The sequence below is a fragment of the Hemiscyllium ocellatum genome, chromosome 3 (assembly GCF_020745735.1).
Source record: "Hemiscyllium ocellatum isolate sHemOce1 chromosome 3, sHemOce1.pat.X.cur, whole genome shotgun sequence".
In the NCBI taxonomy this organism is placed as follows: Eukaryota; Metazoa; Chordata; class Chondrichthyes; order Orectolobiformes; family Hemiscylliidae; genus Hemiscyllium; species Hemiscyllium ocellatum.
The window spans coordinates 82,429,525-82,446,384 of NC_083403.1; the positions used below are offsets into that span (position 1 = coordinate 82,429,525).

A 16,860-nucleotide genomic window follows, 5' to 3' on the forward strand; every position below is an offset into this window, starting at 1 on the left:
GTCACTGGAAATGAACCGTTAACTGTTTTCTCTCCACAGATGCTGTCAGACTCGCTGAGTTTCACCAACGAGTTTCAATTTTTCAGCAATTATGGTTCATTGTTTTATTTATTCCTACTTTCATGTTCCATTTCTCCTATTATAATGGAAAACATTCCTATAACTTGCAAGCTGTATCTGCATCATAACTTTTTTGGTCTCATGAAAAGAACACCTAAATCCTTCTGCATCTCAAAATTCTGCAATGGTTCTGTGTCTAAGATTTACTTTCCGACTGTCTGGTATTTTTTTCTTTATGGTAAGAATATCTTTATTCTGAGAATTCTTAAATTTCCCTTGACAAGTCTGTCAGTCTCTTTTGATCTATCCCTTAGTCTAGCATCCATCAATGATCACAATAGCACAAATCAATCATTATCGTTTCTGGCTGAATCTCACTCTGCATATACCTCAGTTCTGTGCCCCTCATATCACCTTCCCCACTACTTACAATGCAACATCGTAAATATAACTCAAAAGTTCCAGTAACTTATTTTCGGAAGTGCACTGATTCCTGCCACAGTCCTTGATTTTAAACTCTCTTTTCCCCTTTTCAGTTCTCAATAAAAAATAAATGAAAATGCTGTTGACTTTGCAATACCATATTCTATAACAATAATTTCTTTCACGTCCCACGTGGTCTCTGTTCAGTCTCTTGTTTTAAGCTGACAAAACAGTAACTACAGCTCCAAAAATTGAGGAAATCAACTCGAACACTGAAAAAAAACTCTAAAAAGGAGCACCGCTTACCAGCCACAATTTTCTCCTGTCCTCTATCTTGGATTACCCAGAGTCCTGAGGATTATTACATTTTGTTAAATCAGGGCAGAACTTACGCACTTAATACTAAGGTCCTGAAGAGTGTTGCCGAATAAAGGATTCTTGGACTGCAGGTTCATAGTTCCTCAGAAGTGGAGTCGCAGGTAGATAGGATGGGGAAGAAGGCATTCATGTCCTCCCTTCCCTCCATCCCAATGGCTGTCCTTTCAAGTCTGGCAGTTATACTCATTATTGTTCTGCCTTCTCACATTCCAATCACTTTATCTGAACTATGGACATCTTTTCTCCACCTGCACCCTACCTTCAACAACCACAAGCCCCTCCCACTCCAAACTATAGCATAAATGCTGTCCCTTCCATTTCACTCTGATGAAGAGTCTCCTGCACTCAAAACGATAGCTTCTCGTCTCTGCAGCATTTATTGTTTTCAGTAGTGAAGAAACATTTGGTACGCTTGCCTTTACTGGTCAGTGCACTGAATATAGGAGTAGGGAGGTCATGTAGCGGCTGTACAGGGCATTGGTTAAGCCACTTTTAGAATACTGCATTCAATTGTGGTCTCCATTTTATAGGAAGAAAGGGTTCAGAAAGATTTACAAGTTGCCAAGGTTGGAGGGATTGAGGTATCAGGATAGGTTGAATAGGCTGGGACTGTTTTCCCTGGAGTGTCAGAGGCTGAGGGATGACCTTATCGAGGTTTATAAAACCATGAGGAACATGGATAGGATGAATAGTTAGTCTTTTCCCCAGGGTAGGGGAATACACAACTAGAGGGCATAGGTTTAAAGTGAGAGGGGAAATATTTAAATGGGACATAAGGAACAAATGTTTCAAGCAGACAGTGGTGCATTTGTGGAATGAACTGCCAAAGGAACTGACAAAGGCTGGTGATTAAATATCCTTATAGGGCTAGTGAAATATCATTGTAAACAACTTCCTATTGTGCAACTATGGAGCAGTTGAAGGGGATGAAAGGAAGGTAACTAGATCGAACATATAAAATTTACCTTTTTGGATATAGCGGAATGAAAGCATCCTCTTCCACAGACATTGTTATTCTCATAATAATAGTCTTTTTCAGAGCCTGAAGATAAAAATGTTTAGTAAAATAAAACTTTCTTCAAAGTATCTCAATGCACAAACACTGATTCCACTTTAAAGGAAATAATTTAATGTATTTGTGTTCAAGTAGTGATTTGTTTTTATTATACACATTCATGGGATGAAGGCATCTCTGGCTAGGCCAGCATTTATTGCCCATCCCTAATTGCCCACAGGGCAGTTAAAGATCAACCACATTGCTGTGGGTCTGCAGTCACATGTAGGCCAGACCAGATAAGGATGGACATTAGGGAGCCAGATGAGTTTTTCTGACAATCAACAATGGTTTCGTGGTCATTAATAGACTCTTAATTCCAGATATTTATTGAATCCAACTTCTATCTACTGTGGCAAGATTCAAACTCAGGTCCCCAGAATACTACCTGGATTAACAGTCCATTGATCACGTCAATAATAATCGCTTCTCCTAGATTAATTACAGACTTAAAACTCCAGTATTACCTGAACTACAAGTTAATATTTCTGTGCAAGTTTATGAACTTTCCTTTAACAAGCATAATTAATTAATACCTGTGATATTGTATTGAGGAGGAAACATTTTACTTCTTATCCTGTTACTTAATACAGTTCTGATAAAAGTTTCAAATCCTTCAAAGCAGTTTATCAGAATGTTAAGATCTTAGTGGTCACCTTTAACATAAAAGGGATATGTTGTCTTTGTTGTCACTTATTTGAGCCTCACCAAGAATTGGGCAATGCTTTTTTTGATCACATCTGGCTGTTCAATTATAATTATTTTTATTGTTCAATTGCTATCAGCTAATGTAGTATTCTATGGAAAGATGGAAAATGCTTTGTCTAAAGTAAGACTTTTGTTTTTGGTCAATACATTAAAGAAAATGATAAATGCTGCCATCTTCACACTTCACGTCAGCTCTGATGAAGAGACATCTAGACTCAAAATGTTAGCTTGCTTCTCTCCACACTGCCTAACCCACTGTGATTATCCGCAGTTTTTGTTTTTGGTATACTTCCCAGCATGCCATAATGAATAAGCATCACATGAGGCTGCTTCCAAACCACAGGTATAATCTGCAATTCTTATGCCATCCATTTAAATATATATTTATGGAAAAGAAATGGAATTAAAATGAAGAGTTTAATTTATTTTCTCAGGATAAATGTTAAAAAGCTTTTGAAGAAGGGATTTGCATACCTGGATGGCTTTACTTTGCACATCGTTAAACACACAATATTCTTTGTTTAGCTTTCTGCAAATTTGTACTAAATTCCGTGTCTGAGAGGATGACAAAGGATCCCACACATGAATCACAAAGCCTGGGAAAATAAAATTAAACTTGATTTTCAGAGTGCTTTTTCTTCAGAGGGCAAATTAAATACATTATTTCAATTTTTAAGTAGTGCAATAATAAAATGTGAGCCTGTAAAATATTACTACATACATTTCAACAAAATTCAGTTATCACCTCTCTTTCCACGAAGAAACAAATTTATAAAAGAAATGGTCTGCTATTTCTAAGACCAAATCAGCAATCAGAAAATTTGAATATTGTTCAATTACCCTCGATTTTCGGAATGACTGTCTTCTCAATTACCGTGGGCAGTAATTTTCTATCAGAATTTTCCTTTTTCTTGAATTCTTCATCTTCCATATGACAGAACTCTTCCAATGATAATATCCAGGGCATTTCTGTCAAGTCCAAATAGTCAAGCTATACAGCAATGATAGGTGTTAATAATGAACTAATTTCAGCGATTACCAATTTCAAGTCATTTTACACAAATATTTTGCACTAAAAACGCACAATGATATTACTTTCCACAGCAGGTTAAGCAAGAAAGAAAGAAAGACTTAGATTTATATTACACTTCTCCCAGGCACTGGACGACTTTTTTAGTCAAATGAGTATTTTTGAAGTGTGTAGTAATGCAGGGATGTAATGCAAACTAGCATCAGCATAGTGATTGTAATGAGGTCAGCCAGGTGGATCTCATAGAAAATGAATTCCCTGATTAAAGCTGTTAATCTGATCCAATTAGGGAACCCTAGCTGACAGATAAGAACAAGTGTGTCTTGGATTTAATCCCTGCCCTCCCCTTCACTGTTTGATCACACAGCATTGCCCTTTGTGAGGGGCACTGCTTGTCACTGGCCACTCAGGTGTTTTTACTTGACTTGAGTGCTGGATCAGTGAGAGGGTGTGCACCTGTGCAAGAACAAAAAAAAACAGGAGACGCATTGCCCTTTGATGTGAAGGGCACTGCTCGTCACTGGCCACTCGGGTGTTTCCTTTCTTCCTGGTGGTGGAAAAAAGAGAAAAAAAAAAGAAAAGAACAAGTGTGTCTTGGATTTAATCCCTGCCCTCCCCTTCACTGTTTGATCACACAGCATTACCCTTTGTGAGGGGCACTGCTCGTCACTGGCCACGCGGGTGTTTTCCTATCTTCCTGGTGGTGGAAATCGAATAAAGATTTGTACACCTTGTGTCTCTCACGGTGTCTCACACCTGCACACACACACCATGGGTGCTGGGGGAAAACAAAATAATAAGCACTACCGCAGTTAGGCGGTAGTGTGGGGGAAATAAGAAGAAAAAAAGAACATTTTTTTTCGGGAAAATGGCATTGGAGCAAATGAAAGGCAACGTGTAATTCTCCTGACAGCTTATGGATCCACAGCTTTTTCTGTTATTAGGAGCCTGACCTTCCCAAAAAAAGAACAAGTGTGTCTTGGATTTAATCCCTGCCCTCCCCTTCACTGTTTGATCACATAGCATTGCCCTTTGATGTGAAGGGCATTGCTTGTCACAGGCCACTCGGGTGTTTTCCTATCTGCCTGATGGTGGAAATTGAATAAAGATTCGTACACCTTGTGTCTCACACCTGCACACACACAACATGTGTGTGGGGAAACAATAAGCACTACCGCAGTTAGGCGGTAGTGTGGGGCTAAGGGAAAAAAAAAGAAAAGAAAAAAGAAAAAACAGGGGTGTCAAACATTCTGTTCACTCAGAGCTGCCTCTGAGGGAGCTGGATCAGTGTGTTAAAAAAGATAAACAGGTGTGCCACAGTTCTGTAGAAGAAGAAAAAAAGAACAAGTGTGTCTTGGATTTAATCCCTGCCCTCCCAATCACACAGCATTGCCCTTTGATGTGAAGGACACTGCTTGTCACTGGCCACTCGGGTGTTTCCTTTCCTCCTGGTGGTGGAAATTTGAATAAAGATTCGTGCACCTTGTATCTTTCACTGTGTCTCACACCTGCACACACACAACATGGGTGCTGGGGGAAAATATAAAAGCATTACCACAGTTAGGCGGAAGTGTGGGTGTAAAGTTAAAAAAAGAAAAAAACAAAAAAAAGAAAAAAATGGGAGTGCAGGGGTTCGGTTCACTCTAAGAGCTGGCTCTGAGGAAGCTAGAAAATAAAAAAAAAGAACGAGAGTGTCTTGGATTTAATCCCTGCCTTCCCCCCTCACTGTTTGATCACACAGCATTGCCCTTTGATGTGAAGGGCACTGCTTGTCACTGGCCACTTGGGTGTTTCCTTTCTTCCTGGTGGTGGAAATTGAATAAAGATTTGTACACCTGGTGTTCTTCACACACACAAAAAAAACCTGTGTGTCAGACATCCTATTCCCTCAGAGCTGGAACACTGTCAAGGACTCTCCACAAGTGACAGGATAGCAGTTTCTGTGAAGATATCAATGGGCTTTCTCGACTAAACTGTTAGGAAATAGCAAGAATAGAACATTTAGCACATTAACCCTGTTCATACCCACATTCGGCTATCTGATCTGGAACCCAACCCAAAATTCCTATTCCTTAATATCTTTGGATAACACGACAAAATCTAATGATTTCTGATTTTAAAAACTTACAATTGATATAGCATCCACAGCCGTTAAAGGAATACAGCTGCGAACTTCGATTGTCCTTGAAGGGTAAAAATATTCATGTGTTTTGTGCTTAAAAGACATAGCTTTGATTTGTTGACTATACCACTGTTCCAATCAGCAAAAATGACTTCTCTTTACTACCTTCAGTTTTTCCTTAAACTTTTAAGACTTTGATCAAATCATCCCTTTTATTTTAAATTTAAAGGAATGCACGCCTTATATCTGAAATTTTGATTTATAATTTAATCGTATAAATTAATATACCATTCCGATAAATGTACACAAAGCCAATATAAGCTTCCCAACACATGTTTACTAGAACACCTGACAGAACTTCAGGTGACATAGAACCAGATTTTTGCATACCTGAAGAATAATCTCTAATTTCTCAATCTGATTTACTTTCTTGTATATTACATGTACATTAAAGTTTGTGTGATCTCTGTACTTCAACCTCAAAACTCTTTAGACTTCCACTTTACACCACGTAGAAAGTAGCCTGTTCAATCCTTTCTGGGTTCAAAAGGGGGATGACTTTACATTTACCTACAAAAGTCCATTCACTGCACGTTTACCAATACACTTAGCTGTATTTTGCTTTCTATCCCATTATAAATAAGTAGTGAACAGTTGAACACAGATCTTTGTATGTCATCACAAGATATCCTGACTAGGACACCTAACATCTCTTCTCCCCATCTCTTGCTGCTCAGCCAATTTTTCAACCAAACTTCTAACTTTCCTACAATTCCAAAAGTTTCAACATTAGCTAACAGTCTCCCTGAGGAACTGTATCAAATGCCTTCCAGAAGTTTCTTTCAATAGCATCTGTAGGCTTTTTAGTGTCAACTGCTTTAGTCATTTTATTGCGTTCCAATTAATAACAAATAAACAAAACTTTCACCTTAATTTTCTTCAAATAATATGTGGGGTATGGGTGTCACTGGCTGGCCAGTATTTATTACCCATCCCTAGTTGCCTTTAAGAAGGTACTGATGAGCTGCCTTCTTGAACCACTGAGGTTCATTTGGTGTGGGTTGACCCACAATGCCAGTAGGAAAGGAATTCCAGAATCCTGACCCAGAGACAGTGAAGGAATGGTGATATACTTCCAAGTCAGGATGGTGATTGGCGTGGAGGGGAATTTGAAAGTAGTGGTGTTCCCATATACAGTATCTGTTTCCCTTGTCCTTCTAGATGCAAGTCGTCATGGGTTTGGAAGGAGGATGCTTGCTGAATTTTTACAGTGCAAATTGTAGATGATACACACTGTTGCTACTGAGCATCAGTGATGGAGAGTGTGGATGCAGTGACAATTAAGCAAGCTGCTTTGTCTGGATGGTGTCAAGTTTCTAGAATTCTGTTGGAGCTGCACTCATTCAAGCAAGTACTCCATTACACTCCTGACATGCTTTGCAGATGATGAACAGGCTTCAGGGAGTCAGAAGGTGAGATACTCACCACGATATTCCTAGTCTCTGACCTGCTCTTGTAGCCACTGTGTTTTTGTGGGGAGTCCAGTTGAGTTTCTGTTTTATGGTAACCCCAGGATGTTGACAGTGGGGGATTCAGTGATGGTAACACCATCGAATGTCAAGGGGTGGTGGTTAGATTGTCTCTTGTTGATGATGTCATAGCCTGGCATTTGTGTGGTGTGAATGTTAAATGCCACTTGTTAGCCCAAGCCGGGATATTGTCCAGAACGTGTTGTATTTAAGTATGGGCTGCTCCAGTATCTGAGGAGTCACAAATGGTGCTGAACATTGTGTAAAGATTGGGGGACATGCCCACTTCTGATCTTATGATGGACGGAAGGTCATTGATGAAGCAGCTGATGATGATTGAGCCTAGGATCCTACCCTGAGGGACTCTTACAGAGTAACTCTGGAGCTGAGATGACTGATTTCCAACAACCACAGCCACCTTCCTATGTGCCAAGTATGACTCCAACCAACAGAGAGTTTGCCCCCAATACCTATGATTCCAGTTTTGCTAGGGCTCCTTGATGCCACACTCGGTCAAATGCAGCCTTGATGTCAACGGCTGTCACCTCTGGCATGCAGCTCTTCTGCCCATGTTTGAACCAAGGTTGTAGTGAGTTCAGAAGCTGAGTGACCCTGGCAGAACTCGAACTGGGCATCACTGAGCAGGTGCTGCTTGATAGCACTGTTGATTATACCTTCCATCACTTTACTGATGATTGAGAATAGACTGATGGCACAGTAACTGGCCGGGTTAGATTTGTCCTACGTTTTGTGTACAGGGCACACCTGGGCAATTTTTCACATTGTCGGGTAAATGCCAGTATTGTAACGGTACTGGAAGAGCATGGCTGGGGAGCAGCAAGTTCTGGAGCACAAGTCTTCAACACTATTGCCAAAATGTTGTTAGGGCCTGTGTCCTTTGCAGTATTCAATGTCTCCAATTATTTCTTGATAGCATGTGGACTAAATCGAATTGGTTGAAAACTGGTATCTATAATGCAGAGGACCACTGGGCGGGGGGGGGTGGGGTGGCAGTGGTTGGGAATCGGGCTGGATCATCCACTCAGCACTTCTGGTTAAAGACTGCTGTGAAGGCTTCAGCCTTTCTTTTGCACTGATGTGCTAGGCTCTTCTATAATCAAGAATGGGGATTTTGGGGAGCCTCCTCCTCCTCCTCCAGTGAGTTGTTTAATTGTCCACCATTATTCACAAATTGATGTAGCAAGACTGCAGAGCTTACATCTGATCTGTTGCTTGTGGGATTGCTTAGCTGTGTATTATTTGCTGTTTATGTTGTCTGGAATACAAGTATTCCTGTTTGGTAGCTTCACTGGGTTGACACCTCATTTTCAGGTATACCTGGTGCTGCTCCTGACATGCCCTCCTGCACTCTCCATTGAACCAGAGTTGATGCCCTGGCTGATGGTAATGGTTAAATGGGGTCATGCCAGGCCATGAAGGTACAGATCGTCCTGGAATACAATTCTGCTGTTGATGGCCCACAGCGTCTTACGAATACCCAGTCTTGAGTTGCATTTCGGATGGTGCTAGTGCTACACAACATGATGGAGGTTTTACTCAATGTGAAGGCGGGACTTCGTCTCCACAAGGATTGTATGGTGGTCATTCTTTCAGATATGGTTATGGAGAGACGCATCTGCAGCCAGCTGACTGGGAAGAGTGAAGTCATGTATGTTTTTTCCTCCTTTTGGTTCACTCACCACTTGCTGCAGCCCCAGTCCAGCAACTATAACCTTTAAATCCCGACCAGCTCAATCACTATTACTGCTGCGGAGCCACTCTTGGGGGTGGACATTAAAATACCCCCTCAAGAGTACATTTTGTGCCCTTGCCATCCTCAGTGCTTCTTCTAAGTGTTGCTCAACATAAGGGAGTACCAATTCATCAGCTGATGGAGGACGGCACCTGGTAATCAGCAGGAGGTTTCCTTGCCCACATTTATCCTGAAACTTCAAGATTTCATGACATCCAGAACCAAGTGTTGAAGACTCCCAGGGCAATTCCTCCTGAATGTTTACCACTATGCCGCCACCCATGCTGGGTTTGTCCTGCCTGTAGAACAGGTTTTGGGGCCACAAAAACTGAGACAGAAATGGCTAAAATGGAGTTCAGGCTAAGTTACAATAGCCATAACATGGCTCTAATAGGCCCGTGCTCTCAGTTCTCAATGAGAGGTCATGACAATAATCAAGCCTCAACAAGGTTGACAGTGGACAAAGTCTGGGAAGCACGACATTAGATAGATAGTGTGTTTATATTTAGTGTTACTTTACAGTACAAATCAGTACATGTTTGGGTAGCATTGTCTGATGTTTCATAAACTCCTTAAATCCAGCAGTAAGTGTTGCATTGTCTGTCCACTGCATGGGAGTCATCATTCTCCATGTTACCCAAATAAGAATTATTAACATAACATAGTCAATTATTATGCATCCCTGAGTAACAGGGTTCACTTACACAAAAGGCATATTGTTTCATACCTGGAACTATCTTTTTTATATTATTCAATAACAAATGATAATAATGCAATATGTAGAGAGAGCATTAAAATGCACTGTCTATCAAAGCTTCTAGCTACAAATACTGGTTCAACACTTACTTTAAGAGGGTTCCAGCCAATCAGCTGCACATGGATTAAAGGAACCAGAATTTTTTGAAGACAAAGCCCAATATACGCATCGTAATATGAATCCGGAAATTTCTGTCGCCACAATCCAAACTTTGCTAAAATTCGGTCAACTCTACAGAAGTCATCATGCACATCGTCAAAAATTTTCTTGGATTCCTTCAAAATGCGATCTATGTTAAATTATGAACAGATTTGTGCAAACAAGAAAACAAGCTATTAAAGTCAGAACAAAAAGAATGACATAAGCAAAGAAACACAAAATAGTAACATTTTTTGATCAAGGTATAAAAGATCTGAAATATTTCTGAAACACTAGTTCATATTATACTTTGGCAGAAAGATCTCCACAAGTGATATGGTGGGCACTTGCTGTATTTATATCTTTCCTTGATCCCTAAAGGCAATCACATGCAGGGATTGCTTTCACGTAGTCTAAGATTAGACATCCATAAAAACTGCAGTTCCAAACTCGAATCTATCATTCCAACATGCTGCTGCCCCATGCCAGCAGCCCCACATTAAAAGTTTAATATCTATTTAGATTTACGGTGACTGGCAAAAGAATCAGTCATCAATAGGAAAAACTGTCTTATGGCATGAAGTGGGTAGAGTCCAGAACGTTCTGCCCAAAAGTGTGGAGGGGGCAGATTTACTAGAGCTTTCAAAAGACCTTTTGACAATTATCTGAACAGAAAATAATTACAGAGTTACAGGGAAAAGGCAGGAGAGTGAACAAGCTTTATAGCTTTTAGAGAGCCAGCATGAGGAGTTGAACAGCATCTGCTGAGCTGTAACCATTACCATTATATCAATCATTGGTTTCACTAGCCAAAGATAGCGACCATTGTAGGCTACAGAGAGCAAAACAATGAAAAATATAGAAAATACATTGGCAAGTAAACATCCAAAAAAGAAACCAATAAACGTTTAAGTGGTGATCTTCAGCAGAAGTCTCTCTGTACATTTCACTTTGCCTTTCTTTATAACTTTGAAAGCTAAGCAGCATATTTTCAATATTATTCGCCACTAGTTAGCTAATCAAATTCACTGGATTCTGTAATCTAAAAAAAACATTCTTCCCACACTCAATAGCCAAAATAAGCATCTAATATAACTCTCAGAGAAACTACAACTAGACATCGAAATGAATTATTCTGTGTTAGTTTATTTCCCCTCAACCATTTCCCAAACCCCACCAACAGTAAATGGCAAAAACAAACAAGCTGGCGGGTATTTAAAACTGACTGTAAAAGATTCTGTAGGTATGTAAAGGGAAAAAGATGGACAAAAATTAGTATTGGTCCCTTATCAGAAACAGGGGAATTTATGTTGGGGATCAATGAAATACCTGATGAACGAAATTCATTTTTTATTCCCACCTTCCCAAAGGAATACACAAACAACATTCCAGAAATGATTAAGAAAACAGGGAAGAACTTAAGCAAATCTATACTTGTAGAGAAATGGCGTTGGGGAAATTGATAGGATTGAAGGTCGATAAATCCTCAGAGCCTGACAATCTACATCCCAGGTTACTTAAGGAAGTGCCCTGAGACATAGTGGACGTATTGGTGGTCATCTTTCAAGATTCTTTAGACTCTGGAACAGTTCCCAGTGTTTGGAAGATAGCTAATGTAACCTACTATTTAAAAAGGGAGGTAAAGAGAAAACAGGGAAATAAAGACCAGTGACTTTGATGTGGGATAACGGGGAAGATGCCAGAGTCCCTTATGAAGGATTTTATGGTAGAGCACTTTGAAAATATAGTGGTAGAATCACAATCAGCATGGATTCGCAAAACAGAAATCATGCTCTTCAAAACCACTGGAATTTTTCAATGATGTAACTAGTAGCGTTGATCCAGAGGGAGCCAATAGATGTGGTTTATTTCAACTTCTCAAAGGCTTTTGACGAAGTCCTCCTTAAGAGATTAATTTCTAAAATTAAAATGTATGGGATTGGGGTGGTGTATTGAGATGGATTAAAAAAAAAGTGGTTAGCACACAGAAAACAAAGAGTAGGAACAAATGGGTCTTTTCAGAATGGGAGGCAGTAATTAGCAGGGTGCCACAGAGATCAAAACTAGGACCCCAGCTATTCATAATACATGTTCATGATTTAGATGAACGAGCTAAATGTTATACAGCAAACTTTTTATTAACCAGCACCTATGGGACCAGGAGTACCAGTTGATCAAATATTCCAGTTGATCAAGGAGGTCCACATAATCAGTGTAAATACGCACACTAAATAATAGAACCATCATGCAGGGGGTATACACATCACTGTTATACTTTATTTACAGCATAAATCACCAGCAGACAGCCATATCACTAATACCGTCAAATGACTACACGGATATCTCAAAGATTCGATAATACAGTAAATGTCCAGTATGAGCTATATGATTTTTGCCGGTTTATCGAGTGTCAGTTCATCAGGTGCCGATTAAAACAAAGTTTGCTGTATTTTGAAATTTGAAGAGGACACAGAGGTGAAAGGAAAAGTATGGGAAGGATGCAGAGATGTTGCATACGATTTGGAAAGGCTGTGAGCGGACAAATGCAGTATAATGGGGAAAAATGTGAGATTATCCACTTTGGTAGCAAAAATAGGAAGGCAGTTTATTATTTGAAATGCTGTAAAATGAGAAAGCGGAATGTTCAATAAAACCAGGGTGTCCTCGTGCACCAGTTGTTGAAAGTAAGCATGCAGATGGAGCAGGTAGTGAAGAAGGTATACTGTACGTTAGCCTTCAAAGCAAGAGAATTCAAGTCCAGGAACAAGGATGTCTTGCTACAATTATCCAGGGCATTGGTGAGGCTTCACCTGGAATAGTGTGGGCAGTTTTGGTCTTCTGAGAAATTATGTTCTAGCTTTAGAGGGAGAGCAGAGAAAGTTTACCAAACCTGACAAGACTGACGTATGAGGAAGGACTGAGTCAGTCAGGATTATTTTCACTGGGGTTTAAAAGAATGAGGGGGGGATCTCAGAGAAACCTTATTCTTGGCTTAAGAATAAGTTGTAGACCTTTTAGTGCTGAAATGAGGATAAATGTCTTCACCAAGAGTGGTGAGCCTGCGGAATTCACTCCCATAGAGGGTAATTGAGGCCAAAACATTATGTGTTTACAGGAAAGGGATAAATATAAGACTATAAGACATAGGAGCACAATTAGGCCATTCAGTCCATCAAGTCTGATCTGCCATTTGATCGTGGCTTAAATGTTTCTCAACCCTATTCTCCTGCCTTTTCCCCAAAATTGATAAAGGGATCAAAAGGTTAAGAACCCATCTTAAATAAACTCAATGACTTGACCTCAACAGCCTTCGGTGGGAATGAATTCCATAGATTAATTACACACTGGCTGAAGAAATTCGCCCTTATTTCAGTCCCAAAGGTTTACCCCTTCATGCTAAGGCTGTGACCCTGTGTCTTAGTCTCTCTGACTAATGGGAACATCTTGGACACATCAATTCCATTCAGGTCTCTCAGTATTCTGTAAGTTTTGACGAAAGCCCACTGCTGTGCCCCACTCCCACCACACCCCCCACCCAAAGACCCACCCCCAATTCTTCTAAACTTCATCAAGTACAGACCCAGAGTCTCTTGTGGCCAAGGGATTAAATGTTATGGAGGGTGGGATTAGAGTACAGAGATCGACTGTCAGCCACGAACATACTGAATGGATCTTTCAAGCCCTACACCTGCTCCTATCTATGTTTCCATGGAATTCAACTCTCAATGCTCATATTTGAGAGGTATACAATTCACATCAGTTTAAAAACAAAATATTTAACCAAAAGCACAAAATTTTGCAGCCGAGGCAGGAGTTAGTATTTGCTTCTCCAGCAATTGAAATTAGGAATTTGTGTAAAGTAATCCTACAATGGAAATAGAGTATTTACTGTTCCTAAAACAAGTGACCATCTACAAAACATGAAAAAAAGTATAAATGAACATTATAATTTACTAAAATATTTTTATACATAACATAAATGCTAAAATATATAGTGGATTATTCAGCAAAGAAAAAGATAATTAATATTTCAGGTATATACCACTGATAAATACTATCACATATTAAGCAAAAGGTTATCTATTAGGTCAAGGAGCTGTACAGCATGGACAGAGACCCTTCGGTCCAACTTATCCATGCCAACCAGATATCTAAATTAATCTAGTCCATTTGTCAGCATATGGCCCCATCCCTCTGAACCCTTTCTATTCATATTCCCATCCATATGCCTTTTAAATGTTGCAATTGTACCAGCCTCCACCACTTCCTGTGGCAACTTGTTCCATATGCGCACGAGCACCACCCTCTCCATGAACAGGTTGTCCCTTAGGTCTCTTTCAATCTTTCCCCACTCAGCTTAGACCTATGCCCTCTAGTTTTGGACTCCCCCAGCCCAGGGAAAAGACCTTGGCTTTTCACCATATCCATGCCTCCTCATGATTTTACAAACCTTTATAACATCACCCCTCACTCTCCGGCACTCCTGGGAAAATAGCACCATACTACTCAGCCGCTCCCTATAACTCAAGCCGTCCAATCCTGGCAAAATCCTTATAAATCTTTTATGAACCCTTTCACATTTCACAACATCTCTGATACAGCAGGGAGACCAGAACTGCATGCAGTATTCCAAATGTGGCCTAATCAATGTCCTGGAAGCTGCAACATGACCTCCCAACTCCTATACTCAATGCCCTGAACAATAAAAGAAAGCATACCAAATGCCTTTTTTCACTATCCTGTCTAACTGGAAGTCCACTTTCAAGGACATGTCCGATCCACTCCTATACTTCAAGGTTGCACTTTGGAGCGCACCAGGAACTTTGATTTAATGCCGCTGCTGGCACATTTTGCACCTCAGGTTTCCTAATTCTCTCTTAGTGCTCACTCAGTTTGTGCCCACTTCAATGTTCATACCATCACTGCCTTGTCTCTTCTGATATATCTGTTACACATTTCCTGCGGTTTGCGGGTCCACTACCTTGATATGTAATTTCCCCCAAAGTTCAAGAGATGTTTAGGTACAAGATTGACTTGGCAAAATGTAGCACACTGTTATATCTATACAGTTAAATGTTTTGCCTATATTAACACTAAAAACCACTACAAGATGCTACTTGATAAAACGTTTTGTTTAAACTTCCTTCAATTGCATGCAAACATCATTTTGATGTAAACAGAGAATTTTACGGAATGGCTAGTATGGGAGTGTAACTAGCATTTGTAGCACAAGATGACTGCAGGGAAGGAGAAAGTGGAATGTAGCCATACCTTCCTTCTCATGGAAATCATACATATCCACTGGAGCTACTTCATCATCACTGGACAGACCATTGTGATGGTCTGCTTCCTTTCCAGCTGCTTTTCTTAAGTGCTCCCTATGTGCCCTATGTTGGAAAGAGTCATAATTAATGCTGCTTCAACAAATATTTTACAAATAACATTGAAAGTGTGTTTAGACATCCAGTTCCATTACCTTCTTGCCTCTCGTTTTTCAATTCGTTGTTGTTTTGCTTTGGCGTGGTCAATATCCATACTGCTGGTCTCAGCTTTTTCTGCAGAGATAGGCCATTATATGTTATCACTTTAACACTAGATACTTCAATAATTAATAAGAATTATCATATTTGTGAGGCGTACAATGGTATGGTTAAACAAGGATGCATTTCAAAATGAGATTTTTCCAATCAGTACTGCTGTAACACAGCACTGTGCCAAACTCAACTTCTATATTGGATTAAATAAATGCATAGTATTAAAATATAAATATAGCATTGTGCCTCAAATTTAAATGTTATCTCTTGAGTTTCAACTGTACTGAAATGTTCATATGTTTTTGCAAATACATAAATTGATAACAGTCCAAAAATTGAATGGTTTAGTTAAAATGTATTGAGACTTACTACCCCAATTAAATTTCAATCATAAAGGCTGACTGAAAGATCAGTTCAAAGAAAGTAACAGAGCCAGAAACCAAGAGATTAACCGTTAACAAATACACTAACTTGAAAATTGCGAAACCTCGGTCGATTCATCCTGAACATCATCCTGTCTGCGTTGCATAAGATTTCTTGCCTGCTGCCCCAACAGCTGATGCATTTCAGATTCTAGTTCATTAATGACACATATCTAAAAGAAATAATTTGCATTAATATTTTGAAAGCAACAATGCATATTTGCTTTAAACCACTGCTCTACTGAATGGCAGAATATGCAAGTTATGACTCAGGTTTTTAAAGCATCTTTGTAACAATTCCCACAAATAAATGGAGTCTCTTATGACCTGACTCCTGCGCCATTTCAAATGGTGAAGTACAGCTTGTGTGCCAAAACACTAATGAGAACCACTGAACAACTGAGGGAGCCATGATTCAATAAGGAATTGGAATCCCTTGTTAAAGGGAAGAGGGCGGCCTATGTAAAGATGAGGCGTGAAGGTTCAATTGGGGCAATTGAGAGTTATAAGGTAGCCAGGAAGGATCTAAAGAGAGCTAAGAGCAGCAAGGAGGGGACATGAAAAGTCCTTGGTTGGTAGGATTAGGGAAAACCCAAACGCTTTCTATAGGTATGTCAGGAATAAAAGAATGACTAGGGTAGGAATTGGTCCAGTCAAGGATAGTAGTGGGAAGTTGTGCGTGGACGCTGAAGAGATTGGGGAGACACTGAATGAATACTTTTCGTCAGTATTCACTCAGGAGCAAGATATTGTTGCCGATGTGAATATTGAGTCATAATTAATTAGAATGGATGGCTTTGAGGTATGTAGGGAAGAGGTGTTGGAAATTCTGGAAAGGGTGAAAATAGACAAGTCCCCTGGGCCTGATGGCACTTATCCTAGGATTCTCTGGGAAGCAAGGGAGGAGATTGCAGAGCCATTGGCCTTGATTTTTATGTCCTCGCTGTCTACA

At 39.9% G+C, this 16,860-nt stretch overlaps 1 protein-coding gene across 2 annotated transcripts in view; it reads right to left on the bottom strand.

The window, feature by feature from the left end:
- gcfc2 (GC-rich sequence DNA-binding factor 2) overlaps positions 1-16,860 on the bottom strand; it is a 60,596-nt gene that overhangs the window by 10,534 nt on the left and 33,202 nt on the right. For both annotated transcript variants that reach the window (XM_060851281.1, XM_060851282.1), the window contains exons 8-14: positions 15,958-16,081; positions 15,429-15,507; positions 15,224-15,339; positions 9,904-10,103; positions 3,464-3,614; positions 3,098-3,219; positions 1,827-1,903 (exon numbers count right to left, since the gene is read on the bottom strand). In XM_060851281.1, coding sequence (XP_060707264.1) covers positions 1,827-1,903; positions 3,098-3,219; positions 3,464-3,614; positions 9,904-10,103; positions 15,224-15,339; positions 15,429-15,507; positions 15,958-16,081 — 869 coding nt within the window. The remainder of the gene's footprint in view (positions 1-1,826; positions 1,904-3,097; positions 3,220-3,463; positions 3,615-9,903; positions 10,104-15,223; positions 15,340-15,428; positions 15,508-15,957; positions 16,082-16,860) is intronic.